The 21,205-nt window shown below is 40.8% G+C and overlaps 1 protein-coding gene across 1 annotated transcript in view; it reads right to left on the bottom strand.

Annotated features, from left to right (window-relative positions):
• Window positions 1-21,205, bottom strand: part of cux2b (cut-like homeobox 2b) — a 171,895-nt gene that overhangs the window by 75,392 nt on the left and 75,298 nt on the right. The window contains 2 exon segments of the mRNA XM_034133242.1: window positions 12,363-12,410; window positions 16,489-16,599. Of these exon segments, the coding sequence (XP_033989133.1) occupies window positions 12,363-12,410; window positions 16,489-16,599 (159 nt within the window).

Genomic DNA, 21,205 nt, shown 5'->3' on the forward strand with positions numbered 1-21,205 from the left:
TTGTTTTAGCTTTTCATTCCAAGATATTTTCAGCAAGCTTACAGCATGAATAACACATTCTTCCTCCTCCATATGTTAAGTCACATGCATGAGAAGAAATATACATCCTCGCTAAATATAACACATTGAAGTGTTTTACTACTACAGCAGTAGCTTTTGGTGGCTAGCGCTGCAGCTAACGACTGTTATAAAATGTTGCCATATGAGAAGTTATATGCATGAGATTTAAATGCATCCCTGCTCCACAAATTGAAGGGTTTTACTCTTTACTACTACAGCCGTATCAACTATTAGCAGTAGCTTGTTAATGCTAGGACTGTGGCTAACAACTGTTATAGTCTATTAAATGTCAGAAGATTGAGAGAAAATATCCATCCTAGTTTCTCAAAGTCTAATGTGATGTCTTTATTTGAGTTTCGCAGGAATTTGCTGTTAAGCATTAGTGTTTTGAAGACAGAACATGTATTTTCCATGCATGTATGCTAGTCAAGAGTGAACAACATACTGACTGTCTCTGGCTCTGTTCAATATCCTTTGTTATTTATTAATTCAATGTTTTTCCTGTTGTCTTCTTACAACCGGTATCAGTATGCTGTTACTTCGGCATCATTTTGAAACGTGTATTACAATTAAATCACGGTCAAATATGTCCATCTTGTTGTAGTTGTAGCCCCCTTGCCAGCGATGCTCTCTCTAGTTTAGCATACTCAGCCCGACTCAGCCCTGTTTGTTGGCCCCGATAGAACCACGATTTTGTCGGGCCAGAAAAGAGGTGAAAAAGTGGCCCCGGGCCGGAACTAGGCCTAGTGGAAACGCAACCAAAAACGGGCCCGGCACAACATGGCACGCTTAAACCGCGCTCTGCGCCATGGTGGAAATGCGCCATGAGTAAAATGGATCTATGACGTGAGTTACAGCTCAATAAGTCTTAGCCATCTGTCCATAGTCACTGAACTCAGATGAGTATCAGAGGTGAGATGGACAACATTTGATCCAATATAATCTCCTCCGTCTTTGTCTAATCATAATCAATGCAAGTCAACTTTAAAGTAATAAAGAGTGGAACAGGAAGTGCATTGAGTTTGGGTCAAAGCAGCTTTTCTGTTCTAATGTGCAGAAGAGGCGAGGACATTTTGGCCTCTGGAGGACGTAAAAGACTCAAGGAAGGTATTATCTAATGTCCAATTACACTCCCCCACATCGCTACCTTCCAGCCTCCCACCTTCCCTCCCTCTCCTCGGTATGAAGAGGACACAAGTGATAAAGCAGGAGCAGAGAGCCGCTGGTTTACATGGCCCTGGAGCCCATTATGTTCCAACAATAAGCTGCAGGCTGCACGTGCATCGCATCGCAAATGGAGAGGAGATCCTGGGCTGCTCAATGAGGCCCAGACAGTTAGAGACACCTCTGAGAGTGTGTGTGTGTGTGTGTGTGTGTGTGCATGCGTGCGTGCGTGCGTGCGTGCATGCGTGCGTGCGTGCGTGCATGCGTGTGTGTGTGTGTAAGGGGGTGTCGTAAATGCCCCTTACATAAGGTAGGGCATGAATAATAACACAGAGGGAATATTCAACTGTAAAGCTGGTTTATTGGCTCAGAGATATGGGCCTTTAATGTGCAACGTAAGTATGATCAACACTTCATTTTGAAATAGAGTTTAGAAGATACTATAAAGTTGTGTTAAAGAATCAGATCTGGTACTTGAGTGAAAGTAAAAGTACTCAGATCTGGTACTTGAGTAAAAGTAGAAGTACTCAGATCTGGTACTTGAGTAAAAGTAGAAGTACTCAGATCTTGTACTTGAGTAAAAGTAGAAGTACTCAGATCTTGTACTTGAGTAAAAGTAGAAGTCGGCTACTCAGATCTTGTGCAGGAATACTCTGTTACAGTAAAAGTCCTGCATTCAAAATGTTACTCAAGTAAAAGTAGAAAAGTATTATCATCAAATAAAGAACCAACAGTAATCGTAGGGTTTGATAGGGATTGCATGCTTATTGTTTCCATGTGTATTTGTACAAACAGTGCATAGGAACAACCTAACTTAGGACTGTGTGTCATGGAGATATGACAATATGGAAACATCAATAATCACTACAGTTTTGACTAAGTACCTGTACATTTCAACGATATTGTAGGGTTGACTATTTATGCTTTGCCAATATATAAACATTGTCAGATCAGTGACGTATATTCGAAGGCGAAAAATAAACCGTCAGTCTGGTAAGATTAAAAAACAACATGACTTTAGGGTAACTTCACTTATGTGATATTACAACGTCCAAAATCGCAAATAAAATCTAGTCTCATAAATTGCCAAAGCCTAATTCATTAAAGGGTCTTTGTCTCGTTTCCACGTTAAAATCCTGATTAGCTCACACAGAGATCTGAGCCTCAGCCTACAAGGTAAACTACACCTAGAAATCCTCACTTTATTTAAAGGTCACCTATTGTGCAAAATCCACTTGTTCATGTCTCTTCTACATCAACATGTGTCCCCTCTTCTTCACGTCTCTTCTACATCAACATGTGTCCCCTCTTCTTCACGTCTCTTCTACATCAACATGTGTCCCCTCTTCTCCATGTCTCTTCTACATCAACATGTGTCCCCTCTTCTCCATGTCTCTTCTACATCAACATGTGTCCCCTCTTCTTCATGTCTCTTCTACATCAACATGTGTCCCCTCTTCTTCACGTCTCTTCTACATCAACATGTGTCCCCTCTTCTCCATGTCTCTTCTACATCAACATGTGTCCCCTCTTCTTCATGTCTCTTCTACATCAACATGTGTCCCCTCTTCTTCATGTCTCTTCTACATCAACATGTGTCCCCTCTTCTTCATGTCTCTTCTTCATCAACATGTGTCCCCTCTTCTTCATGTCTCTTCTTCATCAACATGTGTCCCCTCTTCTTCATGTCTCTTCTACATCAACATGTGTCCCCTCTTCTTCATGTCTCTTCTACATCAACATGTGTCCCCTCTTCTTCATGTCTCTTCTACATCAACATGTGTCCCCTCTTCTTCATGTCTCTTCTTCATCAACATGTGTCCCCTCTTCTTCATGTCTCTTCTTCATCAACATGTGTCCCCTCTTCTTCATGTCTCTTCTACATCAACATGTGTCCCCTCTTCTTCATGTCTCTTCTACATCAACATGTGTCCCCTCTTCTTCATGTCTGTTCTACATCAACATGTGTCCCCTCTTCTTCATGTCTCTTCTACATCAACATGTGTCCCCTCTTCTTCATGTCTCTTCTACATCAACATGTGTCCCCTCTTCTTCATGTCTCTTCTACATCAACATGTGTCCCCTCTTCTTCATGTCTCTTCTACATCAACATGTGTCCCCTCTTCTTCATGTCTCTTCTACATCAACATGTGTCCCCTCTTCTTCATGTCTCTTCTTCATCAACATGTGTCCCCTCTGTGTAAAGAGATTCTGAAAGTTTCAGGAACAAAGATTCTCTCTCTTTTTGTCCTGATCCATTTCTATAAACACCTGTCTGAAAATGAGCTGATCAGATTTTGGCCACTTTATGATGTCATAACGATGTGTTGTCTTGTGTAACCATTAGCCAATCAGCAACCAAGGTAACCCCCCCCCCCCCCACCTTATCACCTGAATCTCCTCCTAGAGCACCATTGTGTTCTTTGTAACCAAATCTCTCTCAGAGGGGCGTGGGGAGGGGCTCCTTATTTTCATCTAAAGTAACAGACAGAGAATCAGCACTTTGGAAACAGGGCTGAAACAGAGGGGATTATGGGATGCTGCAATGATCTGTTTGGTGTTTCAGCCAATCAGAGACAGGCTCTGGATATATCTGAGACCTATAATATATTGATGAAAAACAGTATAATAGGGGACCTTTAAAGTGGTGTAGAGGCGGCTTTCCTCTCGCCTGTTCCCCACTCCCCGAGTTATCCGTCCACTCGAGCACTCTGTACCTAATAACCGCCAGGTTTTAGCCCGTGATGAAGATCTGTCTTCATTGAGCTGGAAAAGCTGTATCGTCGCCGAGCATTTCTCCTAACGGCGCAGTCCCTCATCTATGAAAGTGCCATAGAGCCCCTCAGACAATTAGGCAGGGAAAAGCTTTATGACCGTTAGACTCTCTCAGCGAGCGGCTCCTCTCTCCTCGTGCAGAAAGGTAATTACGGAAACTCTCATAATGACACGGAGGAAGCTTGCGTCATAACACCCACAGCCTTTTTATCATGGCGCTGTAATTAATTATCATCCTTTACTCTTTGATTCATTCCACCATTCATAACATATTCATACATTCAAGAGAAATTATCATTTCCTACAGGAATTAATCAAAAGGGGGAAGAGATGGTCGGCTCTCGATGGATGATCAAAGCCGGAGTTTGCCCACCTCGATGTGGAGGGTGAGCTGAGGGCACAGATCTGTGTGGGCACCGTATATAAAGGGGGGAGGGGGGGGGGGAACACTTGGGTCTTTTACTTTGGTATATTTGGTATTTTCCATTCCTTGCACACATTATATAAATAATATCCTGCTTATATTTTGTTAACAGAAAATTGTCCAAACAAACTGGATGGAAGCGCCGTAAAGAATACTCATTACGTCACTCTATTTACTGCAGGGATGCTACTTCATTGTGGTAATGGATGAATAAAGACTATCTTGATCTAAATCTTCAAATCCTAACCCTAATAAAAGCTGTCAGATAAATGTAGTCGAGTATAGAGCTGGAATAACTAAATAAAGTACCTCAACATTTTCCTTTTACTTTGGTATAAAAGTTTAAAAATACTCAAGTGCAAAAACGGCCAAACATTACTCTGGACACTGTTCAGGGAAGCTTGTTCATTTGACCAATGGATAAATGAAGACTATCAAGTCCATCCTAGAATAATGCATAACATTTCTTTTATTTTGCATGATCCAAATCTTCAAACCCTGACCCTTAGTAAAGCTGTAGTCGAGCTGTCCTTTTACGTTGGTGTAAAAGAGTGAAAATGCACAATAAAAAGTGCAAAAAGGTGCAAAAAATGTCAAAATAAACTACCAATAAGATAACTTATTCTGCACAACAGCACAGTCAACAATCATGTGTGTTGTATGTCGAAACTGTCCTGAAATACAGAACTTAAAGTGGACCTATCATGCTATATTTGAATAATATAGTGTAGGACCATACCTATATAAGGCATATTTATACTTTTTTTTCTTCAAAATACCAAACAGATCATCCATTTTAGCCATGCCTCATTTCGCTCAATTTGACCATTTCTAGCTCTGGGCAGATTCTGTGAGAACAGCACCATCTACAGGCCTGGCATATGTACTACAGCGTCTCCAGCGCTTTCGAACGGCAATGGCCGTGGCTGTCTCCTCCTGATTGGTGGAGTTGGCCCAATAGCCGTAGCGCCACCGTCCTGACGTCAGGACAGTGTTCAAATCTGGATCAGTTTTTATCAGATCCGTTGCAGCCCCTTTTTTAGAGATTTGGGTATGGAGGAAAATAGAGAGGGTTGTGTTTTCTGACACTTGGTGAGTTCCCTGGAACACCGGGGACACATATTCATGTATAAAAGACGTACAAAAGTACATTTTGCATGATAGGTCCCCTTTAAAGAAAGTGTCCACCCCTGCTTTTATTTTTTCATTATCCCTTATTTCTCCTGTCTGAAAAGGTAAATGTTTAAAATATCAGTTGATAAATCTCATAACATTTTCCATCCTTTGATTTCCGTCTTTCTTCCCGAACTCGAGAAGTCAGCAGCCATTTTGAACTCTCCTTCCTCCGTCTCATGGAGTTGAGAAGCTGCTGTTTAGTCAGAAAAACCTCCCGCTCTCTCACAGAAAACAACAACAACAACATACATTAAAAAACATTCTCTGTCTTCCCCCACATCATCACTTCCCAACCTCAGGGGAGGAAATGGCACAGTTAGACTCATAAACAGGTGTCCACCGGCCCCCCCGCGCGCAGCTCTTTAATAGCTGTTTGATGTTTTTGATGTCTAGTCAGCTCCATCGTACCTTGCTGCTTCGTAATGAGGCCCAATAATGATTCCTGCACTTCAGGGGTTAATGGTATGTAACCGGCAGAGCTGCTAATTACACGTTACAAACTATTTATCAGAATCTCCATCTGCGCAAGCAGCACAACTCTCATTGTGCACGCTAAATTACTCCACGGATTATCATTGTAAAGCAAGTTTCAGTAATTAGGGACCCGTACTGCTGTTTCCTTTCTGCAGAGCACATCAAGAGGAAAATAGAAAGAGTGCTTCATTTGGGTCTGATATTCAGATTGAGGAGGAATGTGCAGCACAAGAAAAGAAACACACAAGGCATCCGTCACTGTGCTTTCTTTCCCACAAAGGTTTATCCTGAGGGGAGTTTACACTCTAAAGTGTGAGGGAGGTGTAAATTGCTTTGAGAAGCTATCGTAGTCTCGCTGACGATCTTCCTGTTCGTCGTGAAAGTCGTGTGAACGGCGTCTCTCTATTTGAGAAATAACTGTCATATCCCTCAGCCCCAAAGGTGCGCCGGAGACCAAGGAGACATCTTCTCCTCTCCGTAAGTTTTTATTAAAATTACCTTCATTATAAGACAGTGTTCATTATAAAACCAAAAAACGCCGGTCTCCCAGGGCCCGTGGATTAATAAGGACAGCGGTGTATTTTAAGCCGTAAACTCGGCTCCTCACTGTCCTTAATCTCCTTCCTACTTCACAAGGCCAAATTAACACCTCTCCTCAGCTCTGACGGGACCTCATTAGCAAACTTCCAGGGAGAGAAAAAGAGGAGAGCAGAACGGAGAAAAGAGGAGAAGAAGGAGGGAAGCGACCAATGACAGCCACCAGCTCTGGGATTAACCCTTTCTCCTCCTCCAGCTCCTCGGAAAAATAAAAACTAGGTCGTGTTTCTAATCAGTCGCCTGGTTAGCGATAATTAGAAGGCGAGATTGGACGGGAAGGAGAAGAGAGGGAAAGTGGGTGGGGAACATTGAAATGAAAAAGAAAAGAAAGAGAACCTGTCATGTCGCAAACACTTCAAAGGAGCGGCGTCTCCTTTAGAAGTGATGAGGGTCCAAATACCAGGAGGCGCTCCTCTGGGCCTCAACAGGGGGGGGGGGGGCAAGAAGGACCCAGATCTCTCTGTACGCAACCTCACACACACACACACACACACACACACACACACACACACACACACACACACACACACACACACACACACACACACACACACACACACACACACACACACACACACACACACACACACACACACACACACACACACAGGACGTTGTGCACCACCTGTACAGTGCAGCTACAGAGGAGGATGTTTTAACCCAAACCACGAACAGAAACCATTAATGCAGAGTAACTAAGTACACTAAGTACTACACATTTGAGGTACTTGTACTTGAGTATTTTCTTTATACTTCAACTTATATGTATATGCAGTATGTACGTACACCTGGTCAGAGTTTAACAGTTGTTTCTATTCATCTTGATTACACGTATACTTGTTATTCCAGGTATCTGTGTTTCTGTATTATTCTGTTATTCAGTAACACCTGAGTTTCCCTACAGGGATCAATAAAGGTCCGTCTTATCTTATCTTAGCTTAACTCCACGGAACATCTAAGGGGAAATATTATACTTTACTAAGTGTATATGACAGCCTCAGTTAAATTAAACTAGCAAAGAATTAATACAGGAACAACCTGGTGGATTAATTTCTAATTAAGATAGATAACTAATTAATTGTATAATGTATGTTTTGCATTAGTGTGCTTTCACGTTCAACTACATTTCTCTGATTATACTCATTTGCTATTTTCACTTGTCACGGAGTAGTTCAACAGTGGGTTTAGTACTTAAGGAAAGGATCTGAATGCTTCCTCAAGACCGGCAAAAACACACCAGCTCCTCCTCTTCCTCTCCTCCTCTCCCTCCCCCCTCCTCTTCCTCCCTCCAGCAGCAGGTCTGGTCCCTCTCTTTACTCCCAGGTCGTGCAGTGCTCTCTGGGTAAAGTTCACCAGCCTCCTCAAGCTGTTTGACATTACCAATAAGGTCAAAGTGTATCAGAAAACACCAGAGGATTATATTATTATGGAGTTGCACCTCGAGATCTGACAATAAAAAAACCACGGAGGCTTTTTCCACCGTGAGCTGGTTTGACTTATTATCATCAGCTTGTGGAAGTTACACAAGAGAGACCGAGAGGTACCAGAGAGGCCCGCAGCTAACAAGGAGGAGGAGAAATCATCGCTCATTATCAGCCATCTATTTTATCTACTGTGAAACATCTCCAGACTCCCAGTCGTCAGACATCAATGGTGCTTAAATTAATCCTGTGGGCTCCTGTTTGCACAATGAAGTAAAGGCAAGGGTGCTTGTGATATCTCTGCGACTTTACACTGGGAGTAATTGAATTAGCTCATGAATCTGAGCGTGCTGTCGAGGAGCGGGACGTCTCCACGCAGTCAATTAGAAAAAGGCTGCACAATGCTGGGTAACAACTGACCATGCAAAAATGTTTTGTTTAAGAGATGAAGACGGGGAGAGAGGCTGCTTTTGGTCATTCTGTAGACCGAATATATACCTTTGACCAAATGGGGTTTTCTCATGCTTTACGCTCACTTTTTAAGTTGTGGTCGATAACTAGTGAATAAAGGTAAAAGTACTCAGATCTTGTACTTCAGCAAAAGTAGAAGTACTCAGATCTTGTACTTCAGCAAAAGTAGAAGTACTCAGATCTTGTACTTGAGTAAAAGTAGAAGTACTCAGGTCTTGTACTTGAGTAAAAGTAGAAGTACCCAGATCTTGTACTTGAGTTAAAGTAGAAGTACTCAGATCTTGTACTTGAGTAAAAGTAGAAGTACCAGAGTGTAGGAATACTCTGTTACAGTAAAAGTAGAAGTACTCAGGTCTTGTACTTGAGTAAAAGTAGAAGTACCCAGATCTTGTACTTGAGTAAAAGTAGAAGTACCCAGATCTTGTACTTGAGTTAAAGTAGAAGTACTCAGATCGTGTACTTGAGTAAAAGTAGAAGTACTCAGGTCTTGTACTTGAGTAAAAGTAGAAGTACTCAGATCTTGTACTTGAGTAAAAGTAGAAGTACCAGAGTGTAGGAATACTCTGTTACAGTAAAAGTACTGCATTCAAAATGTTCCTCAAGTAAAAGTATAAAAGTATTCTCATCAAAATATAGTGAAAGTAGCGACAGTAAAAGTAGTCATTGTGCAGATTGGTCCATTTCAGAATAATATATATGATATGTTTTATAATGATTGATCATGAAAGTGTTCTCAAAGCTGGTAAAGGTGCAGCTAGTTTGAATGACTTTGTATACTGCAGGGTAGCTTGTGGATTTACTCCAGGTGGAACTAAAGTCTGATTTAACACTTGGTTATATTTCACATCATTCATCCAGATCTGTGAAGTAACTAAAGGTATTAATACATGTAGTGGAGGAAAAGCAGCAACTAAACATCAAACCATCAAGATATGTTCCTCTAATCTTTACTTTTTTGTGAATTTTCTTGTGGTTTAACTTGTGTTAATTGGGTCTATTGACCTTAAATGGCAAAGATAAGTAAAACCCTGTCTTAATTAGATGGAATAAAGTCGGCTTAAAAGGTGAAACACAGATTTGGGTGAAGATTTGTAGTCGACTTATCTGCTGTAAGAACATGAAACTAGGACGCACAGTTGATGGGAAGACAACACAAAGGTTAGATTAAATCCTGTGGGTTCCTGTTTCACAATGAAGGGTGCTTCCGATATTTCTGCGACTTTACACTAGCGAGTAACTGAGTTAGCACACAGATCTGAGCATGGAGTCGAGGAGTGTGATATCTGCTGCCAGGGTTTCTTGTGCACAGTCAATTACAAAGCATTATAAAGAATCTGTCAATAATCACTTCCAACAGAAGTGAACAATCCATGCTGAGTGTTCTCATGTTTACCGATGATAGGGGCTTTCAGGTTGGGAGTTTAGAGGGGAGAGCGAGACTGAAAACATATTTGTGGTATCATTTCCATAAGCCTTTTGCTTGGCGGACCATAGCGCAGCTCACAAATGTGATTTATGACCTTGGTTTAATGGCTGGAGCAGAGTCTTGGTGAGGTATCAGATGACTTTTTCAATATGGCGACGTCACGGTGAATGCACCATCACAACAGGAAATGAGGGCTTGTTTCTCCAAGGAAGGAAAATATGAGAAGCCAGATATCTGATCATAATGGCAGATAGATGCTACTTCACTTTGACGGAAAGCGAATCAGTCAATACGCACACGATGAGCTGTACAACACGGAGAGTTTTCTGTGGATTCCTCGACATGTTTCTGTCTAATCCTTCATTCCTGGTGGTCAGCTGTTTATAAATGATAATATGGAGCGGGAAGTACTGAGGAAATCATCAATAAAAATGCCATTTAAAGAAATATACTAGTTTTATTCTGCAGAATTTCTAAAGCTTTACATTGGTGTGTATATAGCAAGGCTCAACATTAATGGACAAATGTTTACAGGTATTTTTCCCCAGATGACGACCATGTTGTTTTCTTTGGTCAATATCATCCTTTCTGTAGCCAAAATATTTACATAAAACTGAAGAAATCTTTAATTTTCTGTCTTTTTTCTCCTGTTCCTCGCTCATGTTCATATTGAATTTGGCGGTTATAAAGGGCATGCTTTGGTTGTTTGATGAATTGATGAAATGTACTGTTTTTGTTGCTTTGCTTTGCATGAAGAGCCTGTACGTTGCTCATTAGCAACAAGCGTTGTGCCCTTAAACCTTTAAATGTGAGTAAATTATGTTATATCAGACAATCTTGCCTTGAAATAAGTGATTGGAAAATGTTGTAACACAACCCAGTCTCACGCCATTTCGTGTTATAGTCACGAAATTAATTTAATCTATTGATTCGTGTTCACCAACACGATTTTCACCTTTTTTTCGTGTCACACAGAACGATTTTAAATGCAATGTATTTCTATTGGTAGTATGTTTCGTGCCTGCAACACGTCTTTTTGTCCGGTCGGGTCTTGGAAGACCAGAAGCTGTGTGGTTCATGAAAACATGTTCTTACTCAATATCTTACCCTAAGCCTAACCCTATCCCTTTTATTTTAAATTGTATAATGTCTGAGTTTTTTTGCCGTCAGTGAGGAAAATAAATGTCTCAGAGCCTCAGAATACTGAAATCTGTATTTTATGTCATCTTTTTTTCCTCCTAATTTGTTATTATTTGGTGCAGGCACGAAACATACTACCAATATAAATACATTGCTTCTAAAATCGTTCTGTGTCAGAATACTTAAATCTGTATTTTTTTAAATGTCTTTTTCCTTCTAATTTGTTATTATTTACATTGCTTTTAAAATCGTTCTGTGTGACACGAAAAAAATGGCGAAATCGTGTTGGTGAACACGAATCAATAGATTAATTTTGTGACTATAACACGAAATGCCGTGAGACTGTGTTGTGTAACAAGCAGAAAAAATATGTAGCATGACGTCTTTTTGATTTGCTCCGACAAATTAGCGTTACTGTCTTTTTTATGATACTGTATAATGCTCAAGACAGAAAGACCCAAAACAAGCTTTAAGTTGTACATCTTCTCGCCACCCTCTGTCCTTAGATACTTGCAGCAGGTTAGAAAAACACTCTAGGAAAGCCCAAAATCAACGTGGGAATGTACACTAGGGCTGTGCAATTAATCGTATTTTAATCGCAATTACGATTTTGACCTGCCACAATTACGAAAACAACATAATCGAAAAAAACGATTATTTTGCTTTGCTAGGTTGTGACAGTGCACTACAACATATTTGATCAAATGTATTTGTATTTATCATATTTATATATGTTTAGTAGCTTGTTGAAGTGCGCTCCACTGTTTGTTGATCTTGTTTATTGGTATTTATTATTTTGATATTATTTATGTATCATTTATTTTTGTATTGGTTTTTCAGTTTAATTATACATTCAGGGAAATCAACAGTTAAAGAGATACTGTTCAAATTAATATTTGTATTTAAAAGTTCAATAAATGGATGTTTTCAAAGTCAATGAATAATCGTATTTAATAATCGTGATTTCAATTATTGACCAAAATAATCATGATTATGATTTTTGCCATAATCGCACAGCCCTAGTGTGCAGTATAACGTCCTTCATTTTCTTCAGGGATGTGAACAGCACATTTCTGAAAAGTTCACAGATTTTCAACAAGAAGTGCTCAGAGTGTCCGTGTAAAAAAGTTGCAGCAATCTGTTCTCCTTATTGAGAACAATATAAATAACGTTGCTGGAGAACAAACACTTAGTGGACACTCAGCATGTATCTGCAAGAAGACGTGCGACTCACCTGGTTCTGGAAACTCTTGAGAACAGGTGCCACCATCTCCCGGACCTCCTGAGTAAACAGAACAAAGTAAGCTCAGCACATTTCAGCTCTGCAGATGCTCCATACCTGTTCAGGAATTAGATCAAGCCCAAAGAGAAACACAGCTCCATAAGAAAGAGGACTGTGAAGTTAACTCATTCTCTGCATAGCACCTTATTTCCCACAATATTTTATACATTTTATCAACATAAAATACAGCCTTAAATACATCACAATACAGAGTTACTAAAGATTCACAAGTCACAAGAAAAAGGGAGAAAAACAAACAAACAATTACAAACAAGCTTCATCTGTATAACAAATGGTAATCTAGTATCCAATGCTATTACTTAATAAAGACTCAAAATATAACATAAGTAATGCTTGGACTGTAAAACTAAGTAAATAAATACTTGTTTTGGCATAGCTAGCAAACGTTAGCTATTTAGCTAGCAAGACTATGCTAACTAGTGAATGTTAGCTAATGAACATCGCTATCTGCCTGTCTGTCTATCTGTCCGTCTGTCTGTCTGTCTGTCTGTCTGTCTGTCTGTCTGTCTGTGTGTCTGTCTGTGTGTGTGTCTGTCCGTCTGTCTGTCTGTCTGTCTGTCTGTCTGTCTGTGTGTCTGTCTGTGTGTGTGTCTGTCTGTCTGTCTGTCTGTCTGTGTGTCTGTGTGTCTGTATGTGTGTATGTCTGTCTGTGTCTGTCTGTCTGTCTGTGTGTCTGTGTGTCTGTCTGTGTCTGTCTGTCTGTCTGTGTGTCTGTGTGTCTGTCTGTGTCTGTCTGTCTGTCTGTGTGTCTGTGTGTCTGTGTGTCTGTATGTGTGTCTGTCTGTCTGTGTCTGTCTGTCTGTCTGTGTGTCTGTGTGTCTGTCTGTGTCTGTCTGTCTGTCTGTGTGTCTGTCTGTCTGTCTGTGTCTGTCTGTCTGTCGGTTTGTGACTCTGCACACCGTTTACATGCATAAAAACCTTCATAACACACAAGGGGACGGGTGATAACCGGAAAAGCATGACATGGGCCCTTTAAGTGTGTGAATGGTTGTAGGCATTAGCGTTTAGACCTAAAGGGTTTGAGTGGGCATGTTTGAAAAGTGGAGCTTTCCAGTAGCTAGCCTTAGAGATCCAGACTGCCTCAGGTAGAGGGATTTTGCTGCCAGTGGTGACAGCCTGATCCCGTCTTAAACGCCTGTATTATACTGACAAGATTACAGCTTCACACCGCAGACACACTCACAGGGCCTCATTTTAAAAATATAAAAAATATTCTCTTTGACTCCGCCGGCTTACATGTCAATGGACGATCATTTCAAAGAAGACAAAATCATTCGTCTGTATCATTCATAGATTTTGCTTTTCATCTGCTCACTGAAATCCACCTTAATTGGCTTTTTTTTTTACCAAACAAAAGGCAGGTTGAATAAGGTCTTGGTAGCTTTGTTAACGTACTATAACAATAACTAGAAAATGAAATAAAAGCACAATAATGGACACACAGGAAACATGACAAACACAGATAAAAATTCATTTATTTTTATAGATTTCTATTTACATTTCTGTAATTTTACAGAATCGTGATTGTTTTTTTATTTACTTACTTCTTTATTTATTAATCAACGTTGCTGTTGCCATATCATATCACTCACTACACTCACTCTGATATTGGCCAAATGTAAATATTAAGAGAAATAATAATTAATACATATTTTAAAGTTAAAATTAAGACACAAAGGTTACTTCTTTTTTTATTTGGCATTGGTTTGGACATGCACTATAGTGTTGTAGTCTGTTTTGTTAACATTTATACAGAAAGGAGTTTATAACCTGAGATGTTTTACAATGTGTACCTTTAAAATGTATTGTTGGTGTCTTGTTAACCCATGATAGAAGGGCACTTTGTTTGCATGACACGAAATTAAGAAAATCAATGAACCAACCCACCATTAAATCAATCAATCAATCAGCCAATCAATCAGTCAGCCAATCAATCAGCCAATCAATCAGTCAGCCAATCAATCAGCCAATCAATCAGTCAGCCAATCAATCAGCCAATCAATCAGTCAGTCAATCAATTAGTCAATATTGGCTAATGAGCATTTTTTTTAACAAGGACTAAAACATGCAAACCTTTGACTTTAACTAAAGTACTTTTCTATAAGTCTGTAAGTACACATTTTAATCGTCATCCTCATTAACAGAAATACCCCTCTTAAAAGTAAAAAATGTACACTTTTCTTGTCTTTGTACTTCAATCTCTTCTGTGCGTGTGTCTTTAATAACATTAATAAGATAAACACATTCATTTCCAGAGACAGGTTTTTGGAGAAAGTCAATATCAGCTGAGATAATGTTTTTCTAAACCTCCATATGAGCCTTGGAGTTAAAAGTTGTGCTGAACTTTTTAGTAAATGTGCCCCCCGGCCTCTCTTCAGCCAGAAGCTAACGTTACTGCAAGGCCACAGCATGTAAATATTAACTGAAAGAGGCGGGGGGGGGGGGGGGGGGGTAACCCTGACTTCTCGATGCAGACGTTACAACAGAGATAAATAATGCCTCATGCGGGGGCTGGAGCAGCGGCACTGACTCAGTACATCTGAAGTGCAGATGAGGTACAAAAGGTTGTTTCAGGTGGACTTTAATGTAACGCTGGGTATTTTTTACATAAAAACATCATCATTTACAAGTTCCTCACATGGTTTTTGTGTTAGGATCCTAATTTGTAAAGTTATTTTAGCTCTCAAATCAATGCAGTGAAGAAAAGGCATAATATTTCTCTTCAAAATGCAATAAAAAGGACGTATAAAGCTGCGCAGAGAGAAATAGTACATCAAACATTTGTACTTAAAGGTGGGGTATGTCATTTTGGAGAAACCAGCTCGAGTGCGCTAGAATTTGAAAATACACAGCCGGAAGAAATCTGCCCCTTCCTTCAGACTTCCTTACAGAGCCCCTCCTCCAACACACACGAACGCGCACATGACCAATGAGGGCACGAGATAAGTGTGTGCACAGGCAGGCAGGCCATCCAGTTACTTTAGCTGTCAAATAATAATATGTCCCTTTGAGATGTTGTGGAGTAGAAGTATAGAGCTGCTTAGAAAGAGTACCTCAAAGTCGTGTACTTAAGTGGTGTACTTGAGTAAATGTACTTAGTAACAGTCCACACCTAAGTGTATATGCAGATGTCATAAAGTAGATGAATAATCCCCTGCATAAAGGTTTACCTAAGTGAAAATTTGTCAAAATCTACATGTAGTTCTTCACGTTTTGTGCGTAAAAAGTTTAATTTGTAAGGTAAGTGGAAGTTAAAGTAACAACCACACAGTGTTTAGTAACCCAATATTGTTTCAGGTGGACTTAAATATGATGTTGGATAGTTTAAAATGTACTGGAATAGAAGTATAAAGAGCCGGAGAAAGAAAATACTTAAGGACAGCACTTAAAGTACTTCCTTAGTAACAACAGTGTGTGGTGACGAATTACTGTTTTAAGTGGACTTAAATATAATGTTGGATAGTTTAATCTACAACAAAATATGATATTGTATATGTTTTGTGTTTTATTAAGTATAGAAGACAGTATTTTAAGCTGTCAAATACATTTACTGGGGTAAAAAGTAGAATATTTTCATTTAAATTGTAGTGGAGTAGAAGTATAAAGTGTCACACCTTAAAGTGTGTACTTTAATACTTAGTTACAACCACTGAGTGTATATATACAACTGCAGATATAGAAAAGAGATACATAATTCCCTGTATGAAGGTATAAAGTACAATATTTCTCTTTGAAATGAAGTAAAGTAGAAGAAAATAGGTACTTTAGAGTACATGCACTTGGTCTCAGTCTACCTGTGAGAGTATATGAACTAATGCAGACAACAGAGATAATTTATTCCCTGTATGAAGGTTCATGCGGGGGCTCGAGCACTCAGTACCTGCTGAAGTGAAGATGAGGAACAAACGACACGTGGATTGCACAAAATGGATGTGTGTGTGTGTGTGTGTGTGTGCGTGTGTGTGTGTGTGTGTGTGTGTGTGTGTGTGTGTGTGTGTGTGTGTGTGTGTGTGTGTGTGTGTGTGTGTGTGAAGGGGGGGGGGGTGTTTAGACTCACCTCAGGGACATTTCTCTTGAACTCCCTGCTCAGCTCCAGCAGGTTTTTGTGGGAATGTTCGCTCTCCTCTTGTCGACCGGCGAGTTCAGACGCCACCGAGTTTAGCTCCCTCTGAAAACACACCAAAGAGAGAGGAGAGGGTGAGACAGGAGAGAGAGAGAGAGACGGCACTTTAGAGCGCCTGCCAAACGCTCATCCAGTAAAGCTTTAGAGTGTACATAAATAAAAATACACTGCTGAATATTAACAATGTAATCCTTCATGATCTCGCAGCAGTAATACTTACAGCTAGCCCTGGCCCATAAATAATTAAGCCAAAATAAATCCAATGCCTACCGTAGCAGAAGGCCTTTTAGATAATCAGTATTTGAAATAATCAATACGCTTGCAACAGCTATAGAGGGAGTGGGGAGAGAGGGAGGAGGGGGAGGAGGGGGAGTCACGTGTAGAGACCCAATAACCTGACATACACCCTTGCAAACAAATAGAGCTTCTTCCTGAAATGAAAGGCTGTTTTTAACACAAAAACGCTTCTATTTTGAGTCGATTTTTCAGCAATCTTTACATTGATCGTCTCACAGGTTTTCAATAAAGCTTTACCTAGATGTTGCTGCATAAAGACAGCCACATTAACGCACATGTTGCAACGAGAGACTGATTCTCTGTGCAGAAAGCGCCTTCATCAGAAACCTTGCATTCATGCAGCTCCACCACATGCCATCCGCAAATCCGATAATATCGATCCGCCATCCAATTCCCGGCTCTTTCAGCAAACAGAATAAAACACACACACACACACACACACACACACACACACACACACACACACACACACTGAGCAGCAGACAAATGTGCATTCACCTCCTCTTCTTCCTCACTGTGATTCTCAGTAATCTTTCTCCTGTTATAGAAAAAGAAGTGGAGTAAAGGGGGGATTCAATTACCACGGAGAATTTTATATATGACGCCGGGAAATTAAATTGACTGTGTTTTAATTAATCTGCAGTCTTACTTAAAGGCAATTTAATAAATCATCACACAAGGAGAGGGAAAAAATGGGAAAGGTGAAACTTTGTAAGGGCGTGGGACTCGTGGGAGGATGGCAGCGCGTCGGACAGGAAGTACAACGATAATTGGAAGGGCCGCCGGTTCAAGTCCCAGGATTGACAAAGTCAGAAAGTGGATAAAAAAGTAGGATTGACTTCAGTCTCTTAACTATTACATATACTACATTTATTCTTGCATTGTCATTGACATTTTGCAAGTCACATGCTGAATTTTTGGTAAAAAAGTACGGTGGCAAAAGCATTACAACGGCCCAAAACGCACTTCCATTACGAGAAACGTGCTGCAGTTTGAAAAACAATACAAATATAGTATAAAAATACAAATGTGCGAAAAACACATTGCAGCGTTTAGAGAACATTCAGCAACTTGAGGAAACATGCGCAGCGTTTACTAAAAGTTGCAGAAACCAAACGCTGCAAGAAGCTCAAAACACAACGGAGACCAGGGGACACTAAAGAGTGACGCACACAGCAGGGAGACCAGGGGACACTAATGAGTGACGCACACAGCAGGGAGACCAGGGGACACTAAAGAGTGACGCACACAGCTGGGAGACCAGGGGACACTAAAGAGTGACGCACACAGCTGGGAGACCAGGGGACACTAAAGAGTGACGCACACAGCAGGGAGACCAGGGGACACTAATGAGTGACGCACACAGCAGGGAGACCAGGGGACACTAAAGAGTGACGCACACAGCTGGGAGACCAGGGGACACTAAAGAGTGACGCACACAGCTGGGAGAGCAGGGGACACTAAAGAGTGACACACACAGCTGGGAGACAAGGGACACTAAAGAGTGACGCACACAGCTGGGAGACCAGGGGACACTAAAGAGTGACGCACACAGCTGGGAGACCAGGGGACACTAAAGAGTGACGCACACAGCTGGGAGACCAGGGGACACTAAAAAGTGACGCACACAGCTGGGAGACCAGGGGACACTAAAGAGTGACGCACACAGCTGGGAGACCAGGGGACACTAAAGGATGACGCACACAGCTGGGAGACCAGGGGACACTAAAGAGTGACGCACACAGCTGGGAGACCAGGGGACACTAAAAAGTGACGCACACAGCTGGGAGACCAGGGGACACTAAAGAGTGACGCACACAGCTGGGAGAGCAGGGGACACTAAAGAGTGACGCACACAGCTGGGAGACCAGGGGACACTAAAGAGTGACGCACACAGCTGGGAGACCAGGGGACACTAAAGAGTGACGCACACAGCTGGGAGACCAGGGGACACTAAAGAGTGACGCACACAGCTGGGAGACCAGGGGACACTAAAAAGTGACGCACACAGCTGGGAGACCAGGGGACACTAAAGAGTGACGCACACAGCTGGGACGGAGCGCTTGGTAACGTTCAGGATGATAAAGCTGAACAACTGCCTCTGTTGTTGGAAACTCACCTAAAATGTTTGATGGTCTCATTTGAACAATGTGATCACATGACTCCTTCTGATGTCACTGCAGATATGCTGTAAGCTAGCTAGCTAACGTAGCTAACCTAGTCATTTCAGATATACTGACAAACACTGACAGTTATGAGAGGTTTGTGTGTTTATATTGGCATCGTTTTGAGGCTGCAGCGTGTTTCTACTCATGGAAACGTGTTGACCCGCTGTAGTGCATGTGCACCCGTCGACCAGCGTAGAAAAACGAGGGTTAGGGTTAGGAGTATTTAATCAGAGACACAAATACAGATGCAAATTCCTCTGCATCTATATGTGCATTGTGTTTTATGATACACAAGAAGTATTTAAAGTCACAAGCTTCCTGAATGTGTTGATTTGTGTGAAAAATGCACAGTAAAACAAGTCCCAAAATAATTCACTTACATGTATAAAGGTGTCGTTCACAAATACATTTCCTTTGAAAAACGCTAAGTTGATCTACCAATTACCGAGTTGTTAATGAAAGAAATAGATCCATATGCAAATTCCTCTGCATGTATTTTTACACATGTCATGGGAAATGTTCCAATGCACAAGCCCCTCGTATTTGTGGATCGTTCCGATAAATGGCAACGTAAATCAACATTTACAGGAGCCGGTGGAGATAAGCAGATATATTTCCATCTAGAAATGATGATACAGTATAAGTGCAGTGTTTGTTAAGCAGCTTTGAAAGCCTTGCAAAATACTGATTTCTTCACACTCCTTTGTTTACTTCCTGGACAAAATCACTTTGTAACACTCGCACTTCTATTGGCTAGCGCTCCAACACATTCTATGTGGTAGGCTAAGGGGCGGGACATCTGTAAGCGGTTGACCAATCACAACAGAGCCGGCCAGCTAACCAATCAGAGCAGACTGGGCTCTGGTTTCAGACAGAGGGTGAAAAGAGGTGCTGCAGCACAGACAGTATGAGAGAAATAAAGAGCTTTTTGAACATTAGAGCATGGAGACATGTAGAGACACTACATACTGATATACACCTGAACATCAGCAGGAGAGGACTCTTTAAAGTAGAGACACTACATACTGATATACACCTGAACATCAGCAGGAGAGGACTCTTTAAAGTAGAGACACTACATACTGATATACACCTGAACATCAGCAGGAGAGGACTCTTTAAAGTAGAGACACTAAATACTGATATACACCTGAACATCAGCAGGAGAGGACTCTTTAAAGTAGAGACACTACATACTGATATACACCTGAACATCAGCAGGAGAGAACTCTTTAAAGTAGAGACACTACATACTGATATACACCTGGACATCAGTAGGAGAGGACTCTTTAAAGTAGAGACACTACATACTGATATACACCTGAACATCAGCAGGAGAGGACTCTTTAAAGTAGAGACACTACATACTGATATACACCTGAACATCAGCAGGAGAGGACTCTTTAAAGTAGAGACACTACATACTGATATACACCTGAACATCAGAAGGAGAGGACTCTTTAAAGTAGAGACACTACATACTGATATACACCTGAACATCAGCAGGAGAGGACTCTTTAAAGTAGAGACACTACATACTGATATACACCTGAACATCAGCAGGAGAGGACTCTTTAAAGTAGAGAGATATTAGGGCCCCTTAAACTACTCATAACAAGTATTTCAAATGACTAGAAGAAGTGTAAAAAGAAGTGTTGAATTCAAAATGTACATGTAGCAGAAAGAGACACTGACTTGAGATTAATAAAAAGTTTCAAAAAGTAAATAGTGCCCTCTTGTTCACATGAAATACACAACAACCCTACTAAAAAAAAGATGTTCACTTGCACCTGTTTAGACTTTTTAAATGACTTGAGCACAGGTGGTTGTATTAGTTAATACACAAAAGATGTAAGTGGAAACGACTAAATCGCTATGCAAATCTGAATTTAGTTGCAAAAGACACACTCTGAAATGTTAGGGATACACTTGGTTTCTGGAAAATGTGGTTCCTTGTAATCACACTGTCACTGTGGCGGCACAGGATAAGGCGACAGCACTTTATAAACTCCAGTTAGTCCTCACAGTCCATCTGGGATGAGCCTTGCTGCAGATTAAAGAGCCAGCCAACCTCCGCTAGATTCAAATGGCCTCAGACCGGCTAATCTCGCCAAGAGAAAATTCCTCTAGAAGTGACTTTGAGTGGATTTTATATAAGTACTTAAGATATAACAGGGTGGTGATTC

The sequence above is a fragment of the Trematomus bernacchii genome, unplaced genomic scaffold (assembly GCF_902827165.1).
Source record: "Trematomus bernacchii unplaced genomic scaffold, fTreBer1.1, whole genome shotgun sequence".
NCBI classification, from domain to species: Eukaryota; Metazoa; Chordata; class Actinopteri; order Perciformes; family Nototheniidae; genus Trematomus; species Trematomus bernacchii.